Raw genomic sequence first — 18,909 nt, forward strand, 5'->3', positions numbered from 1 at the left:
GTTGTTAGGATTGGTTTCTAGGATTTTCTGGCAGGTGGATAGGCCCAGTTACAAAGGAAACTCTGGCGAAACTTTTAAAAATTTTGGGAGTTAGTAAAAATTCGGGAAATTGAAATGGGTGAAAGAGGAGATAAGTTATGTTATGTGTTTAGGGGCGGACTATACTTCGCATTTGAGAACTATTAATATTATGGATATCAATTGGATCTAATAATAAGTGTACGAGACATATTATAAGTGATACGGGGTCTAAGGAGAGGCCTAAGTCTAAGTCAAGTTGGAAATTTCATAATAGACTAAAGTTCCAAATGAGTATGCATAAGACCAAACTTTGGACAAACATATATAAATATATATATGGAGTTATGTGATTATAAACCTATCAAATGAAAGGTCTTCAAGTCTAGTTTCTAACTCTTCAAACCGTTCGTCATTTGGATACTCCTACAAGATGTTATGACCAAATTACCAAAGGCTAGAAATATGTAATTTTGCGGTCAGATGTGCAACCGCAGAATCATTATGCGATCGCAAAACACATTGTGCGATCGCAAAAAGGGCCGCAGACCTGTCCCGAACACCCCAGATTTTGGCATCGATTTTGCGGTCCATGTGCGACCAGCATACCCATTGTGCGCTCCATTGTGCGACCGCATACCTGAGTTCGGAAGGTCCATTTTCCTATTTTCATAATCCGACCCCATTTTGATAAATAGGCTTTGGAAATTATTTTGGGACAATTATCTGATGCTTTTAGAGAGAAGTGTGAGTGTTTTAGAGAGATGAAGAAGCTCAATTACTTTGTTCATCAAAAATCTTGTTCAAACTTTGAAATCCAACAAGGAATTATCACAAAATCTTCACCCAAGAGGTAAGGTTCTAACCCATATTCTTCAATTTCGAGATTGGGTAACGATGGGTGATTGTGAGTGTCATTCTTACATGTGAGAGTATTAGTTATACATGCTTGTATCAATAAGGTTGTGGGAAGATTGTTGAGTTCAAATGGATAAATATTGGATTGAAAATGGTATAAATTTTCAAAAAAACATTTATTGAGGATTGAAAGGCAATCCGATATCGAAATTCGATAATTTTTAAATGGTTAAACTCGTATCGGAACGGGTGTTTAGATTTTTTGAGTTTTTCAGGGATTCGAAATGTGGATCCCACTGTCAATTTTTAAAATAAATTTCAGATTTTAATCAGGAAAATTTGTAATTTCATATGGAAATAGTTCCTACGATTCGTGTGGAGTATGTTGAATTGTTTGTGGTTAGATTTGAAGCTTTCGGACACGAATTTGCAAGGCAAAGGTTTATTGGAATCTTGAAATTGGTTTCGAGGCAAGGTAAGTGTCGTGGTTAACATTGACTTGAAGGAATAGAACCCATAAATTATTTGTTAAGACAATTTCATGTGTAATGACGTATAGGCGAGGTGACGAGTGCCTATACGTTGTTAAATTAATTATTTAAATAATTACTTAAAAAATAATAAATTATTTTAAATTATGAATTAATTATTATATTAATTATTTCTCTCTTATTCCTTGATCAATATCATGCCTTGAATCAATGCTATAATTACTACATGCTTATTTGATTTATGTGACTTAATTGCTACTTGACATTTAGCATACTAATTATTAAAATGCCTATTTCATCCTTAATTTCCATAATTAATTGCTACTTGTCATTACTTGTTTCCTAAATAAATCATAATAATTGTATGCTTTGTTTCCTAATAATTTCTAATTTAATGTGGTGTTTATTGGAGTATTTTTAAATTTAAGAGTTGTTTAATTATATTATTGGAGCAGGTTGCACGCCGCAACGAATTTATTTTTAAGTTTATATTGTTGGAGCGGGTTGCACACCGCAACGGAATTTAATAGAAAGATTATATTATTGGATCGGGTTGCACGTCGCAACAGATTTTATTTTAAGTTTATATTATTGGACTGCGTTGCACGCCGCAACGGAAATAAATTGAGGGATTATGACTACTAAATTGACTTCAATTTTTGATATGATTTACCGGTCTTACTTATATTCATGTTATTATTATTAATGTGTACATGTTAATGTAAGCGGCATGCCATAGCCTCGTCACTACTTCGTTGAGGTTAGGCTCGGTCCTTACAGAGTACATGGGGTCAGTTGTACTCATACTATACTCTGCACTCCTTGTGCAGATACCGGAGTTGATTCTAGCGGTGCACAGTAGACTTGCTCGGATTCAGCTATTCGCAGGATACTTGAGGTATAGTTGCATGGCGTTCGCAGTTCTGAAGTCCCCTTCCACTTTATCATAGCTGTGTCTTTCTTTCAGACAGCTTTATTTTCATTTAGACCTTTATTTGTATAATTCTAGAAGCTCATGCACTTGTGACACCAGTTCTGGGATGGTATTTAGATATCGGTATTATTATGGATTATTCACTTGATTTCAGACTTTATTTCCGCATTTGTTTCTTTGTTATTAATTAATTTAAAATAGTTTTAAAATGGCTAATATTATTCTAACGTTGGCTTGCTTGGCAAGTGAAATGTTTGGCGCCATCAAGGTCCCGAAGGTGGGAATTTTGGGTCGTGACAAGTTGGTATCAGGGCACTAGGTTACATAGGTCTCACGAGTCACGAGCAAGCTTAGTAGAGTCTGAAGGATCGGTACGGAGACATCTGTACTTATCTCTTAGAGGCTATGAAGTTTAGGAACAATATCACTTCTTTCTTATTTTGTCGTGCGATTATATTCTATCATCGATCATTGAACCATTCTATTCTTATTCTATCGCATATGGCGAGAAAAAGTAATACATCTACTGACGGACAAAGGTCAGAGCCCCCGGTGGCAACTATGAATAGGGGTGAAGGTCGAGGCTGAGGTCGTGCTAGAGGCCGAGGTAGAGGCAGAGGTAGAGCTCAGTCTAAAGCTCGAGCAGCAGCACCTGTTGTAGAACCTCGGGTGGATCTTCAGGAGGAGGTTCCAGTTCAGACTGTACCGGTTGGACCAATTCAAGTTCCGGAAGGATTCATAGCTACTCCAATGCTTCAGGATGCTCTAGTCCATTTGGTGAGCCTAATGGAGGGTGTGGCCCAGAATGGTACATTTCCAGTGACACCAGTCGTCTCACAGGCTGGGGGAGGAGCACAAAATTCCACTACTCCCTCTCCGTAGCAGATGGCTCCCCAGTATTAGGCTCCAGCAGCCCCGCTAGTTTGGGTGGTTTAGCCAATTGTTGCGGCATAGGCTGGTGATAGGCCCGCCATGTCTTCTGAGGCTTTACTGAGGTTGGACAAGTTTACTAAGCTCTTCCCAGTTCACTTTAGTGGTACACCTTATGAGGACCCACAATATTATCTTGACCGCTGCCATGAGGTATTGCGGAACACGGATATAGTTAAGATCAATGGGGTCGATTTTTTATTATTTCAGATGACGGGTTCCGCTAAGTGGTGGTGGAGAGATCATATGTTGACTAGACCATCTGGTTTACTGCACTGACTAGGGAGAAGTTCTCGAGACTATGTTTAGATAAGTTTCTCCCTATCATATTGAGAGAGGATTACCGCATGCAATTTGAGCGCCTCTAACAGGGCAATATGATTGTCACTCAGTACGAGACCCGTTATGTAGATCTAGCCCGCCATGCTCTCTCTTTACTTCCAACTGAATGGGAGAGGGTAAGGAGGTCTATTGATGGACTCACTCACCCTATCAGGCTTCAGATGGCCAAGGAGAACGAAAGTGAGATTTCCTTTCAGGCGGCTGCTAATGTTGCTAGGAGGATCGAGACGGTTCTTGCAGAAGAGAGAGAGCAGGGGTATGATAAGAGGCCTCATCATTTCGGTAATTCCAGAGGCGCCTCATCTGGAGTCAAGGGTACTTATGGTAAGGGTCATCCTCCCAGGCCATTTTATTTAGCACTTTAGGCATCTCACAGTGCTTCAGGAAGTCATAGTCCTATTATACCTTACTCTGGGCAGCTGACATTTAGCGCACATCTAGCTCTTATCAGTGCACCACAGCTCCAAAGTCACTACAGCGGTTATCCGGCCCATACGGGTCAGCTTCAGCTTCAGCAGCTATAACAACAGGATGTGTGTTCTAAGTGTGGGAACATTGGTCACATCAAGAGTTATTTCCCTAGGTTGTCGAGCAACAGATCTCAGCAGGATTATCGTGCTATCATACCGGCATCGGTTGCTCCACCACCCGCCTGGCCAGCTAGGGGCAGGGATCAGACAACTAGAGGTAGAGGTCAGGTTATTATAGGTGGAGGCCAACCAGTTAGAGACCGTCCCAGAGATGTAGCTTCGAGTGGTGGAGCCCTGCCCTGATTCTATGCTTTCCCTGGTAGGCCTAAGGTCGAGTCATCCAACACCGTGATCACAAGTATTGTTCCAGTTTGTCATAGAGATGCTTCAGTTTTATTTAATCCAGGATCTATTTATTCCTATGTGTCCTCCTACTTTGCTTCATATTTGGATGTGCCTCTTGATTCTTTGAGTGCTTCTATGCACGTGTCCACATTGGTGTTGGATTCTATCGCTGTAGATCATGTCTATCATTCATGTGTGGTTACTATTGGGAGTCTTGAAACTAGCGTGGATCTTCTACTTCTTGATATGGTAGATTTTGATGTCATCTTGGGTATGGATTAGATGTCACCTTATCATGCTATATTGGATTGTCACGCTAAAACAGTGAGCTTAAACATGTCGGGGTTACCCCAATTAAAGTAGAAAGGAACTCCTGGTCATTCTACCAGCAGGGTTATTTCTTATATGAAGGCTCAGCGTATGGTCGAGAAGAGGTGTCTAGCCTATTTGGCTTATATTCGCAATCCCAGTGCGGATGTTCCTTCTATGGACTCAGTTCCAGTCGTCCGTAAGTTTCCAGATGTATTTCCTACAGATTTGTCGGGGATGCCACCCGACATAGATATTGACTATTGTATTGATTTGGCTAGGGGCACCCACCCCATTGTTATTCCACCATATCGTGTGGCCCCGCCGAAACATAAGAAATTGAAGGAGCAGTTACAAGACTTACTTGACCAGGGATTCATTAGACCTAGCGTATCACCCTGGGGTGCACCAGTGTTATTTGTAAAGAAGAAAGATGGTTCAATGCGAATGTGTATAGATTATCAACAGTTGAACAAGGCTATTATCAAGAACAAGTATCTGTTGCCAAGAATTGATGACTTATACGATCAACTTCAGGGTGCCAAAGTGTTTCAAAGATCGATTTGAGGTCTGGTTACCATCAGTTGAAGATTAGGGCATCCGATGTCCCTAAGACAGATTTTCGGACTCGGTATGGGCATTACGAATTCCTAGTGATGTCATTTGGGCTCATAAATGCCCCAGCAGCATTTATGGATTTGATGAACCGGGTATGCTACCCCTATTTGGATTCGTTTGTAGTGGTATTCATTGATGATATCTTGATTTACTCCAGCAGTCGAGAGGAGCATGAGCAGCACCTTTGGATTGCACTCCAGACTTTAAACAATAATCAGTTGTATGCCAAATTTTTGAAATGTGAGTTTTGGTTAGACTCATTTGCCTTTTTGGGGCATGTAATATCGGTTGAAGGCATAAAAGTGGATCCTAAGAAGATTGAGGCAGTTCAAAATTGGCCTAGACCTACTCCAGTTACAAATATCTGGAGTTTCTTGGGTTTGGCTGGTTATTATAGCCTGTTTGTGGAGGGATTTTCATCCATAGCATCCTCACTTACCAAATTGACCCAGAAGGGTGTCCTATTCAGATGGTCAGATGAGTGTGAGTTGAGCTTTCAGAAGCTCAAGACTGCTTTGACTACGGCGCCAGTGTTGGTATTACCCACAGGTTCAGGATCTTATACGGTGTATTATGATGAATCTCACTTTTGGCTTGGTGCAGTATTGATGCAGGATGGCAGGGTGATTTCATATGCGTCTCGGCAATTGAAAATTCACGAGAAGAATTATCCTGTTCATGACTTAGAATTGGCAGTCATTGTTCATGCGCTGAAGATTTGGAGGCATTACCTTTACGGTATCTCATGTAAGGTATTTACTGATCATCGTAGTCTACAGTATCTGTTCAAACAAAAAGATCTCAATTTGAGGCACAGAATATGGTTGGAGTAGTTTAAGGACTGTGATATCACTATTTTGTCTCAGACCGGAAAGGCCAATGTGGTGGCCGATGCTTTGAGTAGAAAGGTTATGAGTATGGGCAGCCTTGCATATATTCCGGTTGGTGAGAGACTGTTACCTGCAGATATTCAGATTTTGGCCAATCAATTCGTGAGTTTAGATGTTTGAGAACCCAGTCAGGTTCTAGCCTACACAGTTGCTCGGGCTTCTTCATATGAGTCCATCAGAGAGCGACAATATGATGATCCTCATTTGCTTATCCTTAAGGACATGGTGTGGCACGGTGGTGCCAAGCAGGTTGATGTGGGAGATGATGGAGTTCTGCGGATGCAGGGTTGTATGTGTGTTCCTAATGTGGATGGGTTTCGTGAATTAATTCTTGAAGAGGCCCATAGTTCCAGGTATTCTATTCATCCGGGTGCCGCCAAAATGTATCAAGATTTGCGGCAACATTATTAGTGGAGGGTAATGAAAAAGGATATAGTTGCATAAGTAGCTCGATGTTTGAATTGTCATCAAGTTAAGTACGAGCATCAGAGACCGGGTGATTTGCTTCAAAAGTTAGAAATTCCTGAGTGGAAGTGGGAGCATATTACTATGGATTTTATTGTTGGACTCCCACGAACTCAGAGAAAGTTTGACGCAGTATGGGTCATTGTGGACAGGTTGACCAAGTCAGCACATTTCATTCCAGTAGCAGTTACCTATTCTTCAGAGCGATTAGCGGAGATTTACATCCGCGAGATTATCCACTTTCACTGTGTGCCCGTGTCTATCATTTCTGATCAAGGTACACAGTTTACCTCGCACTTCTGGAGGGATGTACAGCGTGAGTTACACATGCGGGTTGAGTTGAGTACATCATTTCATCCACAAACAGACAGACACTCAGAGCGCACTATTCAGATGTTGGAAGATATGCTTCGCACTTGTGTTATAGACTTTGGAGGTTCTTGGGATCAGTTCTTGCCACTTGCAGAGTTTGGCTATAATAACAGCTACCAGTCGAGCATTTAGATGGCTCTAGACGCAGCTACCTGGGAGTCTGTGTCGGACATACGGAGCAAATATCCAAATCATTTCACCAGCCCAGGTACTTCTCTAATTCCCTTCGACGACGAACATTTGTTTTAGAGATGGAAATTGTGATGACCCAAAAATGTCATCTTTAATTTAAACGTTCATTTATGTATTCTATGAAGATGTTGAGAGCTTACCTGCTATGAGTTACGTATCACGTGAATAGTTGATATTAATGGCGTTCCTTTTCTAGTAATATATTTCTTATGATGCCACTGTTAGTATTGTTTTCATGTTGTGTTACGTTGATTGGATTATGTATGTGTTGTTAGTATTGGTTTCTGGGATTTTCTGACAGGTGGATTGGCCTAGTTACAAAGGAAACTCTGGCAAAATTTTTGAAAATTTTGGGAGTTAGTAAAAATTCGGGAAATTAAAATGGGTGAAAGAAGAGATAAGCTAGTTTATGTGTTTGGGGGCGGACTATACTTCTCATTTGAGAACTATTAATATTATGGATATCAATTGAATATAATAATAAGTATACGAGGCATATTATAAGTGATGTGGGGTCTAAGGAGAGGTCTAGTCTAAGTCAAAGTGGAAAATTTCATAATAGACTAAGGTTCCAAATTAGTACGCATAAGACCCAATTTTGGACAAGCATATCTAAACATATATAAGGAGTTATGTGATTATAAGCTTATCAAATGAAAGGTCTTCGAGTCTAGTTTCTAACTCTTCAAACCGTTTGTCATTTGGACACTCATACGAGATGTTATGATGAAATTAACAAAGGATGGAAATATGTGATTTTGCGGTCAGATGTGCGACCGCAGAATCATTATGTGATCGCAAAACACATTGTGCGACCGCAAAAAGGGTCGCATACCTGTCCAGCGCAACCCAGTTTTCGGCATCGATTTTGCGGTCCATTGTGCGACCCGCATACCCATTGAGTTCGGAGGGTCCATTTTCCTATTTTTATAACCCTGCCCCATTTTGATAAATAAGCTTTGGGGCTTATTTTGGGGAAATTATCTGATGCTTTTAGAGAGAAGTGAGAGTGTTTTAGAGAGAGTAAGAAGCTTAAGTACTTTGTTCATCAAAAATCTTATTCAAGCTTTGAAATCTAACAAAGAATTATCACAAAATCTTCACCCAAGAGGTAAGGTTCTAACCCATTATTCTTCAATTTCTAGTTTGGGTAAATAAGGGTGATTGTGAGTATGATTCTTGCATCTGAGAGTATTAGATATACATGCTTGTACCAATAAGGTTGTGGGAAGATTGTTGATTTTAAATTGGTAAAGATTGGATTGAAAATGGTAGAAATCTTCAAAAAACTTTAATTGAGGATTTGAAAGGCAATCATCACATAGATACAAATATGCAAAGGAATAGAGAATTTGCTTACCTCAAATAGTCAATGAGAATTGCAGATTTGAAGAGACGTGGGGTTTAGGTTGAAAAAATATGTGAGGCAATGGGTATCGATGTAGGAGTTTTGTTTGGAAAAGGAATATTTTAGGGATAAAATAGTAAAAGTCTTGGTCAAACTTAAAGTGCTTATAAGCTAAAAATCCATAAGTTGGGGGTGACCAACTTATGACTTTTGGCTTATAAGCACTTAGCTTATAAACACTTTTAACTTTACAAACGCGTAGATAAACCGAAAAGTGCTTATAAGCTAATATGATCAGCTTATAAGCTTAGCCAAACACCCTCATATTTGTAGTTATTGTTGTTGTTGACTTGATTTTTCTTCTTGGTGTATATTTGTGACTTTGTGTTCTTCGGTGCATGCGGAGAAATATAACTAATGTAGTTTCTGTGATGTTGGTAAACCTTACTGTCTAGGTAAGAGCTTTGGATGAACGATATGGCAGCAGAAAATGTCCAAAATGAGAAGACACCATCCCCTGTTACTCAAAATCCAGCCATGACTTCAAGTAGAAAGAAGAAGAACGAAGAAGTGACTTTCCTGGAAGATATCAAGGATCACATTGATGAATTCATCCATGCTTCCATGGATGAACACAAAACCTGCTTCAAGAAGACCATCCAAAAGGTACTATCAATATTTTCACCAAAAATAAGCAGCTTACTATTACCCTACAAAGTATTGAACTTATTATTTCAAATCGACTGCTAAACTTTTCCCATTACATTTCAGATGTTTGGCATGTCAAAAGTTGTTGCAGAGAGGAATGCCAAGGCGAAAGAGATTGAAAGTTCTCTGCCCCTGCAAACAACATTGACCAAGTAGGATGTTCGGCACCTCTTGATATGATGAACTAGTATTAAAGGTTAGAAAAAGAATGAAATATGATAATTCACTATGCTGTCAATGTTTTAGTAGATGCTTTTGACTTGTAAAATTCACTTTGTTTCCAGTGTCTATTTTAGTATAACAATGGTTTTGTGGAACTTGGAATGATTTCTTTGCACTCGACTTTTGCTATTTGCACCAGTAAACTTGTTGGTAGGAGGACTAAGGAAGAACGACGAAACTCGAAAGTGCTTAAACCAGTCTGAAATGTTCATGGGATTTTATTCTGACGATTAAGCTATTAACTAATTGCACCAAAGGAAAGTTTCATAATCTAGCTCTGTGCTACCCGTATACACACGTGCATACACTATATGTATGTCATTGTTTCTGATTAATTTGAATACGCATCACACGTCATAAGTATCTATATATATAATTGAGGGCCCAAGAGAGATGATGTGGCACTCTCTAAAGCCAGAATTTTTATTTATTTTTCACCTCAATTTTTTTGCTTTCCCCCCGTTTTCTTGGTTTATATGCTATGTAAAATTTTCCAAAAGTCGCCTCATTAATTCTCTATATAATTGCACCTGTTCACCACAATAATAATCATCCTAAAAGTCACTTTCTAAGACACCGTTAATCCTAATAGGACTCATGCTTCTTCTTTGGCGTTTCATCTTCAAAATGCATCTTCAGGTTTTTTCTTTTAATGTTTTCTTGAACTTTGTATTAATCTTTGAACTGTATGTAATAAATGAGGACATATCAAATTTTTGGTGTATTGGTTTCAAAAAGTGTTGTGGTGATGAAGATAGTGTTTCTCTTCAAATATATTATCCTATTTAGGTTTTTTTTTTTTTTACTGAGAAACTTTTGTCAATTTATTAATTATTATAACTTATGATTATATGCTTATCATAAAATAAATTATATTTATCATAAAAATTATCTTATTTAATTACAGTTATATTTAAAATAAAATAATAGATAGAATATTTTGTATTTGAATCGATCTGGAATCTAAAATTTTGAAGAAATTACGCCATAATAAGTGTAAACAATTCTAAGGTTATTCAAGTCATTTTATCAGAAAAAGAGCTTATCAACATTTTTTTATCAAATACTGCAGCAGTTTATTATCAATTTCAGCACTTGTATCCAAACACGTAACTGCTTATTTATTAAATTAATTTCAGCACTTAAAAATATTTTTCAGCACCTAACGCTTATCAGCTCCTTCAAATCAGCTAATCCAAACGGATTCTATGTCGAGTTAGGTATCGGCTATACTAATCCTCAATACATTTTGCTCTATTTGGAAGATTATATTTAGTTCAGCATTAGTAGCAAGCAGTCTCAAGACTTATACTCCTTTCCACTGTGTACTAATCCTCAAAACTTATTAATCTGCATGTACATTCTGTTCAATTTAGGCCCCTCTCTTCCACATCTTCAATAATAAAATATCGTATATCTAACTCATCATAAGTAGCAAATTGCCCAAAAACTTGTACTCCATTATGATTTTACAATTGTTTTAGTCCGATGCTCAATTCAATGCTATTGCCACACTCAAAAGATATGCCACTTAGGCGGGGTTCAGATGAGCAGGGGCGGCTCAATGATATTTGTGACCTAAAGCCAAACTTCAATAGGGGACCCTAAGATTTTTGTTGTAGAAGAAAACTCATAATTTTATTTGAAATTTATTTTTCTAGCTTTTTGAGATGCAAAATTATTAATAATTTGTTTGTAATCGATTTCTTCTAATAATTCTTTTTAATTGATAATATAGCTAATCCATTTAATCTATCTTGAGACATTGTTGATCTTAAGTAAGATTTTATTAATTTTAATTTTGAAAAACTTCTTTCCGCTGAGGCAGCTGTTACAGGAATTGTTAACATTATTCTATAAGCAATATAAGCATTTGGAAAAGAATCAAGTCTTTTTATATGATTAAGTATATCTATTAGATTATCATCTTCTACGTGTATTATTTTCCTTAAACTTTTAATTCATAAAATAAGTCTAAACCATCAATATCAGAGTTACTATTATGTTTCAAAGAACATTCAAGGTTAAGACAATTTTTATTTAAGTTCTCATCATCTAGAGATCTCAATGTTTTGCCACTAAATAGGAAACCAAAAATATTTTCATACACTTCAAATTGCTCAAATCTACTTTGAAGTGAAAAAATAGTTTGGTCTACTATGTATAAGAAGTAATCAACTCTAAAAGATTTTTCAAGAGATTTTGTAATTTCATTATCAACGTTCTCATCAAATTGTTTCTTTCTATATATTACACGTTTATTACGAAATTCAGGTTCTATATTCAACTTATATGCAATTTCCTTAGCAGAAATCATGGCAGTAGCAAGTCCTTCTTCTCTATATTTTTTGAAAAAAGAAATCAAACCCCTAAGTTGATCTATGGCAACATCAATATGCATATCTTTTGATTGTAAATGTTTGCTAACTGAATTAACTGCAAATAGTATATCATACCAAATAGTCATACCTAGTAAAAACTCAAAATTTTCAAACTCATAAGTTGCTAAACAACTAGCTTCACTTTTAGTTTTTGGATCCTCACTAACTTCTACTAATTTCAATAAAGTAATTCTTATTTGTGGAGTTTGAAATCGTATTGCTTTAATACTTTCAATTCGACTTTCTCAACGCGTTTGTGATAATGATTTAAGAGTTAGGCTAGGTACATTATCTTTTAAAATTTTCCATCGCTTAGTAGAAGAAGAAAATAGTGATTATATGCATTGTACTACTCCAAAAAATAATATAGCTTTTGTACAAGAATTAGCCATATCACAAAGTACCAAATTTAGATTATGACAACCACATGGTGTATAAAATGATCTAGGATTTATGTCGAGCAGTCGTTTTTGCACTCCTTGGTGTTTTCCCTTCATATTGGATCCATTATCATATCCTTGTCCTCTTAAATTATCAATATCAAGTCCTATACTTTTTATCTCATCTACAATAACTTCAAAAAGACATTTTCCACTTGTATCATCAACTTTTAAAAACTCTAAAAAATATTCAGTAATTCTTACTGGAGTTACAGTGATGTCGACACTCCGTAATATAAAAGATATTTGTTCTTGATGACTTGCATCTGGAGTGCAATCAAGTATGATTGAAAAGTACTTTGTTTCTATAATTTTGTCAATAATTTTATTCTTAATTTCACTAGCTAATAAATTTATCAATTCATTTTGTATATTATGTCCAAGGTAATGATTATGGATTTCATCATGCTTAATTCGGCGAACATGTTCCTGCATGATTGGATCAAATTCTGCAATCATTTCAATTAGACTTAAAAAAATTCCGTTACTTTCTTGATAGATCTTTTCATTTTTTCCCCTAAATGCCAAATTATTTTTTCCAAGAGTTTTTATCACAACAATAATTCTTGATAATATATTTTTCCAGTGCTCTCTATCTCTACTGATTTGTTCTTGAACATCTTTATCAATTGTTTTACTTTTGTGCAATCTCATATCTAAATCAATCCATGCACCCATATTAATAATATGCTCTTTTGATGTTTCATGAGCTTTGAGCTTAGCACTTATATTTCTCCAATCATTACTACCATCACTAGCTAATTTACTGCTACAAAAGCTAGAAGTCGTATTAAACAACTTACAACAAGAACAAAATACCTTATCCAAATCTTTAGAGTAAACTAACCATCTTCTTTCATGTCTTTCTCCATTAGCCAATTTTTGAATATAATTTGTAGTAAAAAAATGTCTAAAGAATTTATCCTTTGAAAAATCTATGTTAGTAATTTTAATTGGCCCCTTTTCTACTAATAGATCTCTCAACTTTGTATCTATACTAGTCCATTGACTAGGATCATATATGTTCCTGAGAGTATAATTATCCAACTTATTTAGAACTTCTTGTTTTTCTTGAGGATATATGTTAGGTTTCTCGACAACTTCTCCTCCTTCCTCTTCTTCTTGAATTTTATTATTGTCTATCTCAATTATATTAGTGATTTGTTCATCTATCACAAAATCTTTCATATTTTCTAATTTAGAATTTTTACTATTCGCTACAAATTTATCAAGTGCTCCTTTTTGGGATTGTACTAGAGTTTCAATCCTTTTCCTTTTTTGACGTTTTGAACATCCGGATTCATATTTTCTAGTTGACATATTATAACTCTAATAAATAACTAAGAAGACAATATATACTTACAAAGAAAATATATCCAAAAACAATTAAAAAGTAGATGCAAATAATAAAATATAGAACGATCAAACTTGATTCAACAAGACAACAAATAGATAATTTGATAAGCTTTTGCTATTTCAAAATTCTTGATGTAAGGCCAAAATACTTGAGAGCAAATCAAACAGATGGTACTTGTGTAGTTGTGTTCTGGTATTTTATTTTGAGCAGTAACCGAATGAGATTGAAATTTTGGAATAATGAGTCTAGAGAAACTTTGCATAGAGAAAGATAAAGAATATGGCCGATTAATAATAATAATAGTATACAAATGACACAACATAGTGGGATGCTCGGTTGTTCACGCGTGGCTTGAATTTCCAAAATAGATTCCATTTCTGATTGTTCTCCAACGTCTTGAAACTTAACATTTTTTTTTTCTTTTCAAATACTTAATATTATTAAAATGAATGGACAAATACATTAAAAATCGAAAAATTTTGGGGCCCTACAAATAAGGGGCCCTAGGCAACTGCTTTGCCATTAGGCCGGCCCTGCAGATGAGTAAAGTACATCGCAATCAAAAGCAATAATTCAGGTATTGATCCTTAAGAGATACGCTAATTTCAATAAGCATGTATAGGTTGTGTTCATTCAAAAACAGGACATCTATAGAGTTCACTTTGAATTCAGCCAAAAACAAAAAATAAAATCAGCCACAATATTTATTGATCTCAGCAATCAGACTATGGCACTGTAGAAAAAGATGTTAACTCTCAAGACAGTCAAATTGGCCAATAATTGATCAAAAGACTCCGGAAACTAAAGGATATATGTGAACCATAACCCGAGTAGCGTACAAGTATTATCCATTTGTCAATCGATCAAACCACTATGTATCAGTACCAAATTAGTGTGCTAGCTGAGTATTACAAATGCAGTTAAATTTTTTTAAAAGTAATTCCTGTGCGGAAAACAAAGATATTCTGGAACTAACGGCTGAAGCACAAGTATTATCAAATACTCCCAATGAACATCACATTTGAGAATCAAATTTGACAGTAAAACTAAGGAAACAAAAACTGCATATAAACTGCTTGATGTAATGCTGCTAAGAAAATTAAATTAAGTCGACCATGACACAAAGCAAAAGAAGTAAACCCAGAAAAAGATTTCTGGGCGATTTTATCTTTCGTTTAATGCTGTTTACAGAGATTATGTTTAACGAGTAGAGATTCTGAATGAAAATTGAGAGGATAAAAAACAGTAATATCAAATTCGAAGGAGATGAGTTTTCTTTGCTTACCTTCCGAAATTGAGAGGATGTGGTTTTCTGATCACAAGGTTACAGAATACTCGAGGACCTTCTAATCGAATGTGCTGAGTCCCTTGTATAGTTAGTTTTATGACTTGAGAAACAAGTTTCGGTTCTATTATATGGGCCGGATCAAGGGAACCGACTTCTTGGGTTGTAAAGACTCATGCAAGTCCAAAATTTGTATTTAAATTGCCCATGACAGGCCCAGTTAGTAATTCCCAGTCTCCTTCTTGTTCTAGTATTAATGGACAATCTCTTAGGGGCCGTTTGGTACGCGGACTAATTTATCCCACTTGGGAGGTGGGATAATATAATCCCAAGTTTGATAGGATAAGGTGGGATATCATATATTAAGATTGTGATTAAATTTATACCATGTTTGGTTGACGGTATAAATTTATCATGGGATAAGACTGGTATAAATTTAATCTCACACCTTATCCCGCATACCAAACGTCCCCTTACAATTATATTTGGCTGTTGAAAGCAAAAAGTTACTCCCTCCTGTCCACTTTAGTTGATTTTTATGGCTTTTTTTTATAGTTCACAATATTTGATTTTTTCAGATATCAAGAAGAAATTAATTTCTTTTTTCAAAGTTGTCTTTGGAGTAAAGAGCTTATGAGTATGTGTTGTATTTCGAATGAACAAATTAAGGTTAATATAGTCAGTTTTATTGTTAATTAATGCTAAAGGGTGGATTCCATAATATTTGTGGAAGCAACCAAAAAATCAATTAAAGTAGAACGGAGGGAGCAGATAACTTGCTTCAATGTTCATCATGTAAAGTATTAAATAACTTGCTTCCTTAGGTGAAATATTCTCCTTTTAATAAAATAAGAAATTAGACATGAACAACTGTTAAAACACATGAAATACAAGAAAAGGGACAAAAAATCCTTGACCATTGTCAACTTGAATAATTTACAGTACCATTCATGTTCAGAGAGGAGCCCTGTGATGTTAGTTGAACCAATATTTCATATAAACCGTTGAACTTCACCATTTTCAAATATTATAATACACAAAGATATGCATCAGATATTAAAAATCCATTCAAATTAGTAGGCTAATTTCACAGGATATCTGTGGATACAATCTTCCCAAGGACTATTTGGTGATGGCCTTACATTCCTAAGTGCTAGCCACACTGCACTATTACACTTGAATCCACTCCCAAAAGCTATTTGCCAAATTCTATGACCCCTTTGAATTCTTCCTTTTGCCTCTGTATATGCCAATTCATACCATATGGAACTTGAAGATGTGTTACCAAATCTGTGAAGAGTCATCCTAGAAGCCTCCACATGAATTGGCGAAAGTTGCAAGTTTTTTTCAAGCTCGTCAATCACAGCCCTTCCACCTGTTTAGACATAATATAATTAAATAATTAAAATTATGCTATCTCTATCGGTTTAACCCTTTAGATAAGACTGTTACGCAGTTCAACATCACCTGCATGTATGCAGAAATGTTCGAAAGCTAGCTTGAAATTTGGGATATAAGGTTTCATTTTTGCATTGAACATTTTCCTTCCTACCAAAGTCATGAAGAAAAGAAATTGCTCACTAATTGGAAGAACAAGTGGACCTAATGTAGTGATGTTTGTCTTCACTGCATTTCCAGCAATTTCTATCAAATCTTTTGACAATGACACCCCTGTTTTCCCCTTATCGTCCTGTTCTTGATATATATATTTGAAGGCCTTGTCATCTGCACCCTTGTGAGTCCTCATCACATGAACTAACTTGTACTTCGCCCTCCTCTTGTCCGCCATCTTGTTTGATAACAAGATGGCGACGCCCCCCACACGGAACAAGCAATTAGGGATTAACATGGATTTCTTGGTACCAAAATACCAATTTTGTGTAATGTTCTCTGTGCTAACGACGATTGCATATGTATTTCGATGAACTTGTAGTATGTCTTTAGCAAGATCAATGGCGATAACTCCAGCACTACATCCCATTCCACCCAAATTGAAGCTCCTTATATTACCTGAGTTAATTTCACGTATAATAACTTAACTTCAGTAACTATAACAGTAAAGTTACATAGTTGTTTTCTGTAACATTAAAGTAACTGAATTTTTCTGATTGTAACGATAAAGTCACTAAATTTGAAATTTCGTTGTATTACCTCTCAGCTTGTATTTGTTGACAATCATTGCAGAAAGGGAAGGAGTGGGATTGAACAAGCTGCAATTCACCACTAGTATTCCAATGTCTTTTGGTTTAAAGTTGGTGTTTTTGAATAAATTGTCTAGAGCACCAAACATTACTGTCTCTGCTTCTTCACGTGCTGCAGCCATAGAAGGTCTTGGTGGAATACAATTCATCGTCTCAGGCACGTACGTTTCTTCTCCAAGACCGGACCTTCCTAACATCTTTCTTTGGAATTCAAGTGAGGTTTCATCGAAATCGTCCGTAAGCCTCGAATGTTCCATGAACTTATAGTACGTTGCCTGTTGAAAATATAATTAAGTACTATATATATATATAGAGAGAATGATCGTGTCTAAGTTTTTAAATGAGTAGATCACAGAATTCAAACATTACCTTGAGGTGGTCCGGACCACGATAGCAGGAGTAGTCTACAAGGTAAACGGATCCGGGTCGGGTCATAATGTAGAATGTGGATGCAAAAACCAAAACGAGAAATAAAATAATGATGCTGGCAAGGTTGTGTTGAAGATTGAAATATAGATAATGCAAGTCTTGATAGTTCATTTGGGAGCCTTGAACAAAGATGATGGCTATAAGGGGGAGTGAAAAAAGAGACAAAAGGTGGGACACTAGATAATGACAGCCTAATTTCACGTACTTGAGTTTAATGTTTTGTAAGAAATCTGGTAGCACTTTTCGGCCTTGTTTGATCTGAACAGTGGATGGAGGGGAAGGTGGAGACTGGAAATCTTTGTTGCACATTGTGTTAAAGGACGTTCTTTAGTTGTTGAATTTGAGCAAATATGGCTTTAAAACTTACGATAAAAAGAGGCTACTACTTGTTTTACGCAGGTTTTTTTGGAGAGTGGCACTATTTATATTGAATTTTATGGGCTGGTTTGGACACTCGGAATATGAAAATAATTTTGATAGAAAGTAGGCTAATTATATTTCTATTTTCGGTTTAAGTAGTATTGATATAACTTTATACTGGAAGCATAGTATAATTTTATACCACATTCAATATGAGATAACAAAGCAAGGATTAGGTAAACCTGGTTTAAATAAGCAAAGCGTAAAAAATGCCCTTTTGCATGCCAAAACCAAATACATGTTTTAATTATCCCATTTTTAGGGTAATGAACCAAACAAATAATAATCCGTACAAAATAATCTATTAATTCCAATATTGCAATCCCAGTATTTTTATTAATCCTAGTATAATGTTTTTTGAGAAATGTATATCTTTAACCGTTCTAAAATATAATAGCCAATAAAATCTAGTATATATTTTGTGTATATGTATATTATATATAAAAAAAATTACATATTTTATACACTTTTCGACTAACGAATGTAATTAGTTTCACGGGATCAGCCAAGTTTGTACTTTGACCATAATTTTATCAAGTAATAGCTAGAGATAGGTGGGGAGAGAAGGGATTGGGGTTGGATGGTGCGTTTGGAAATTAAGGTAGATGTAACTGTTATTATTCTGTATTGCTATAATAAACAATTAAACTTTCTGAAAAAATAAAACAGAAAGTTAGTAATACTTGTTTAACGAAATAGATTCTGGAAAACAAGAAAACAGTATAGGAATAAGTCGAGCCCACTGAATACACAGTGTGTCCTTAAGGAAATTATTCCCCTCAAATACCCGAGGTGCTGGAATATATCCTCCCAGGATAGAACGATTTAACTCACCAGTGTATAGGTACCAAAACTCTGATGAACTGCGAACCACTCAATGGTCG

The 18,909-nt window shown here is 36.0% G+C and overlaps 2 protein-coding genes across 2 annotated transcripts; both read right to left on the reverse strand.

Moving 5' to 3' along the window:
- Positions 1 to 11,460: 11,460 nt before the first annotated feature.
- On the reverse strand, positions 11,461 to 13,521 carry LOC138906964 (uncharacterized). The gene is made up of 2 exons (XM_070196693.1): positions 12,318 to 13,521; positions 11,461 to 11,948 (listed from the first exon to the last, which is right to left on the reverse strand). The coding sequence occupies exons 1-2, from the start codon at positions 13,519 to 13,521 to the stop codon at positions 11,461 to 11,463; spliced, it is 1,692 nt and encodes a 563-aa protein (XP_070052794.1).
- A 2,346-nt stretch (positions 13,522 to 15,867) lies between these two features.
- On the reverse strand, positions 15,868 to 18,039 carry LOC104120474 (3-ketoacyl-CoA synthase 4-like). The gene is made up of 4 exons (XM_009632227.4): positions 17,546 to 18,039; positions 17,127 to 17,451; positions 16,443 to 16,985; positions 15,868 to 16,350 (listed from the first exon to the last, which is right to left on the reverse strand). The coding sequence occupies exons 1-4, from the start codon at positions 17,912 to 17,914 to the stop codon at positions 16,049 to 16,051; spliced, it is 1,539 nt and encodes a 512-aa protein (XP_009630522.1). The 5' UTR covers positions 17,915 to 18,039; the 3' UTR covers positions 15,868 to 16,048.
- Between the last annotated feature and the right edge of the window lie 870 nt (positions 18,040 to 18,909).

This window comes from Nicotiana tomentosiformis, chromosome 1 (genome assembly GCF_000390325.3).
Source record: "Nicotiana tomentosiformis chromosome 1, ASM39032v3, whole genome shotgun sequence".
In the NCBI taxonomy this organism is placed as follows: domain Eukaryota; kingdom Viridiplantae; phylum Streptophyta; class Magnoliopsida; order Solanales; family Solanaceae; genus Nicotiana; species Nicotiana tomentosiformis.

What these genes read in the sequence shown, in the direction of transcription:
- LOC138906964 (XM_070196693.1), bottom strand. Translation starts at nt 13,521, where the DNA reads ATGAAAGATTTTGTGATAGATGAACAAATCACTAATATAATTGAGATA. An exon ending in ATCATTTTATACACCATGTG is followed by an intron (nt 11,949 to 12,317) that starts GTTGTCATAATC and finishes TACTATTTGCAG; the next exon opens with TTAATTCAGTTAGCAAACAT.
- LOC104120474 (XM_009632227.4), bottom strand. Translation starts at nt 17,914, where the DNA reads ATGTGCAACAAAGATTTCCAGTCTCCACCTTCCCCTCCATCCACTGTT. An exon ending in GTGGTCCGGACCACCTCAAG is followed by an intron (nt 17,452 to 17,545) that starts GTAATGTTTGAA and finishes TATTTTCAACAG; the next exon opens with GCAACGTACTATAAGTTCAT. An exon ending in CAACAAATACAAGCTGAGAG is followed by an intron (nt 16,986 to 17,126) that starts GTAATACAACGA and finishes AAATTAACTCAG; the next exon opens with GTAATATAAGGAGCTTCAAT.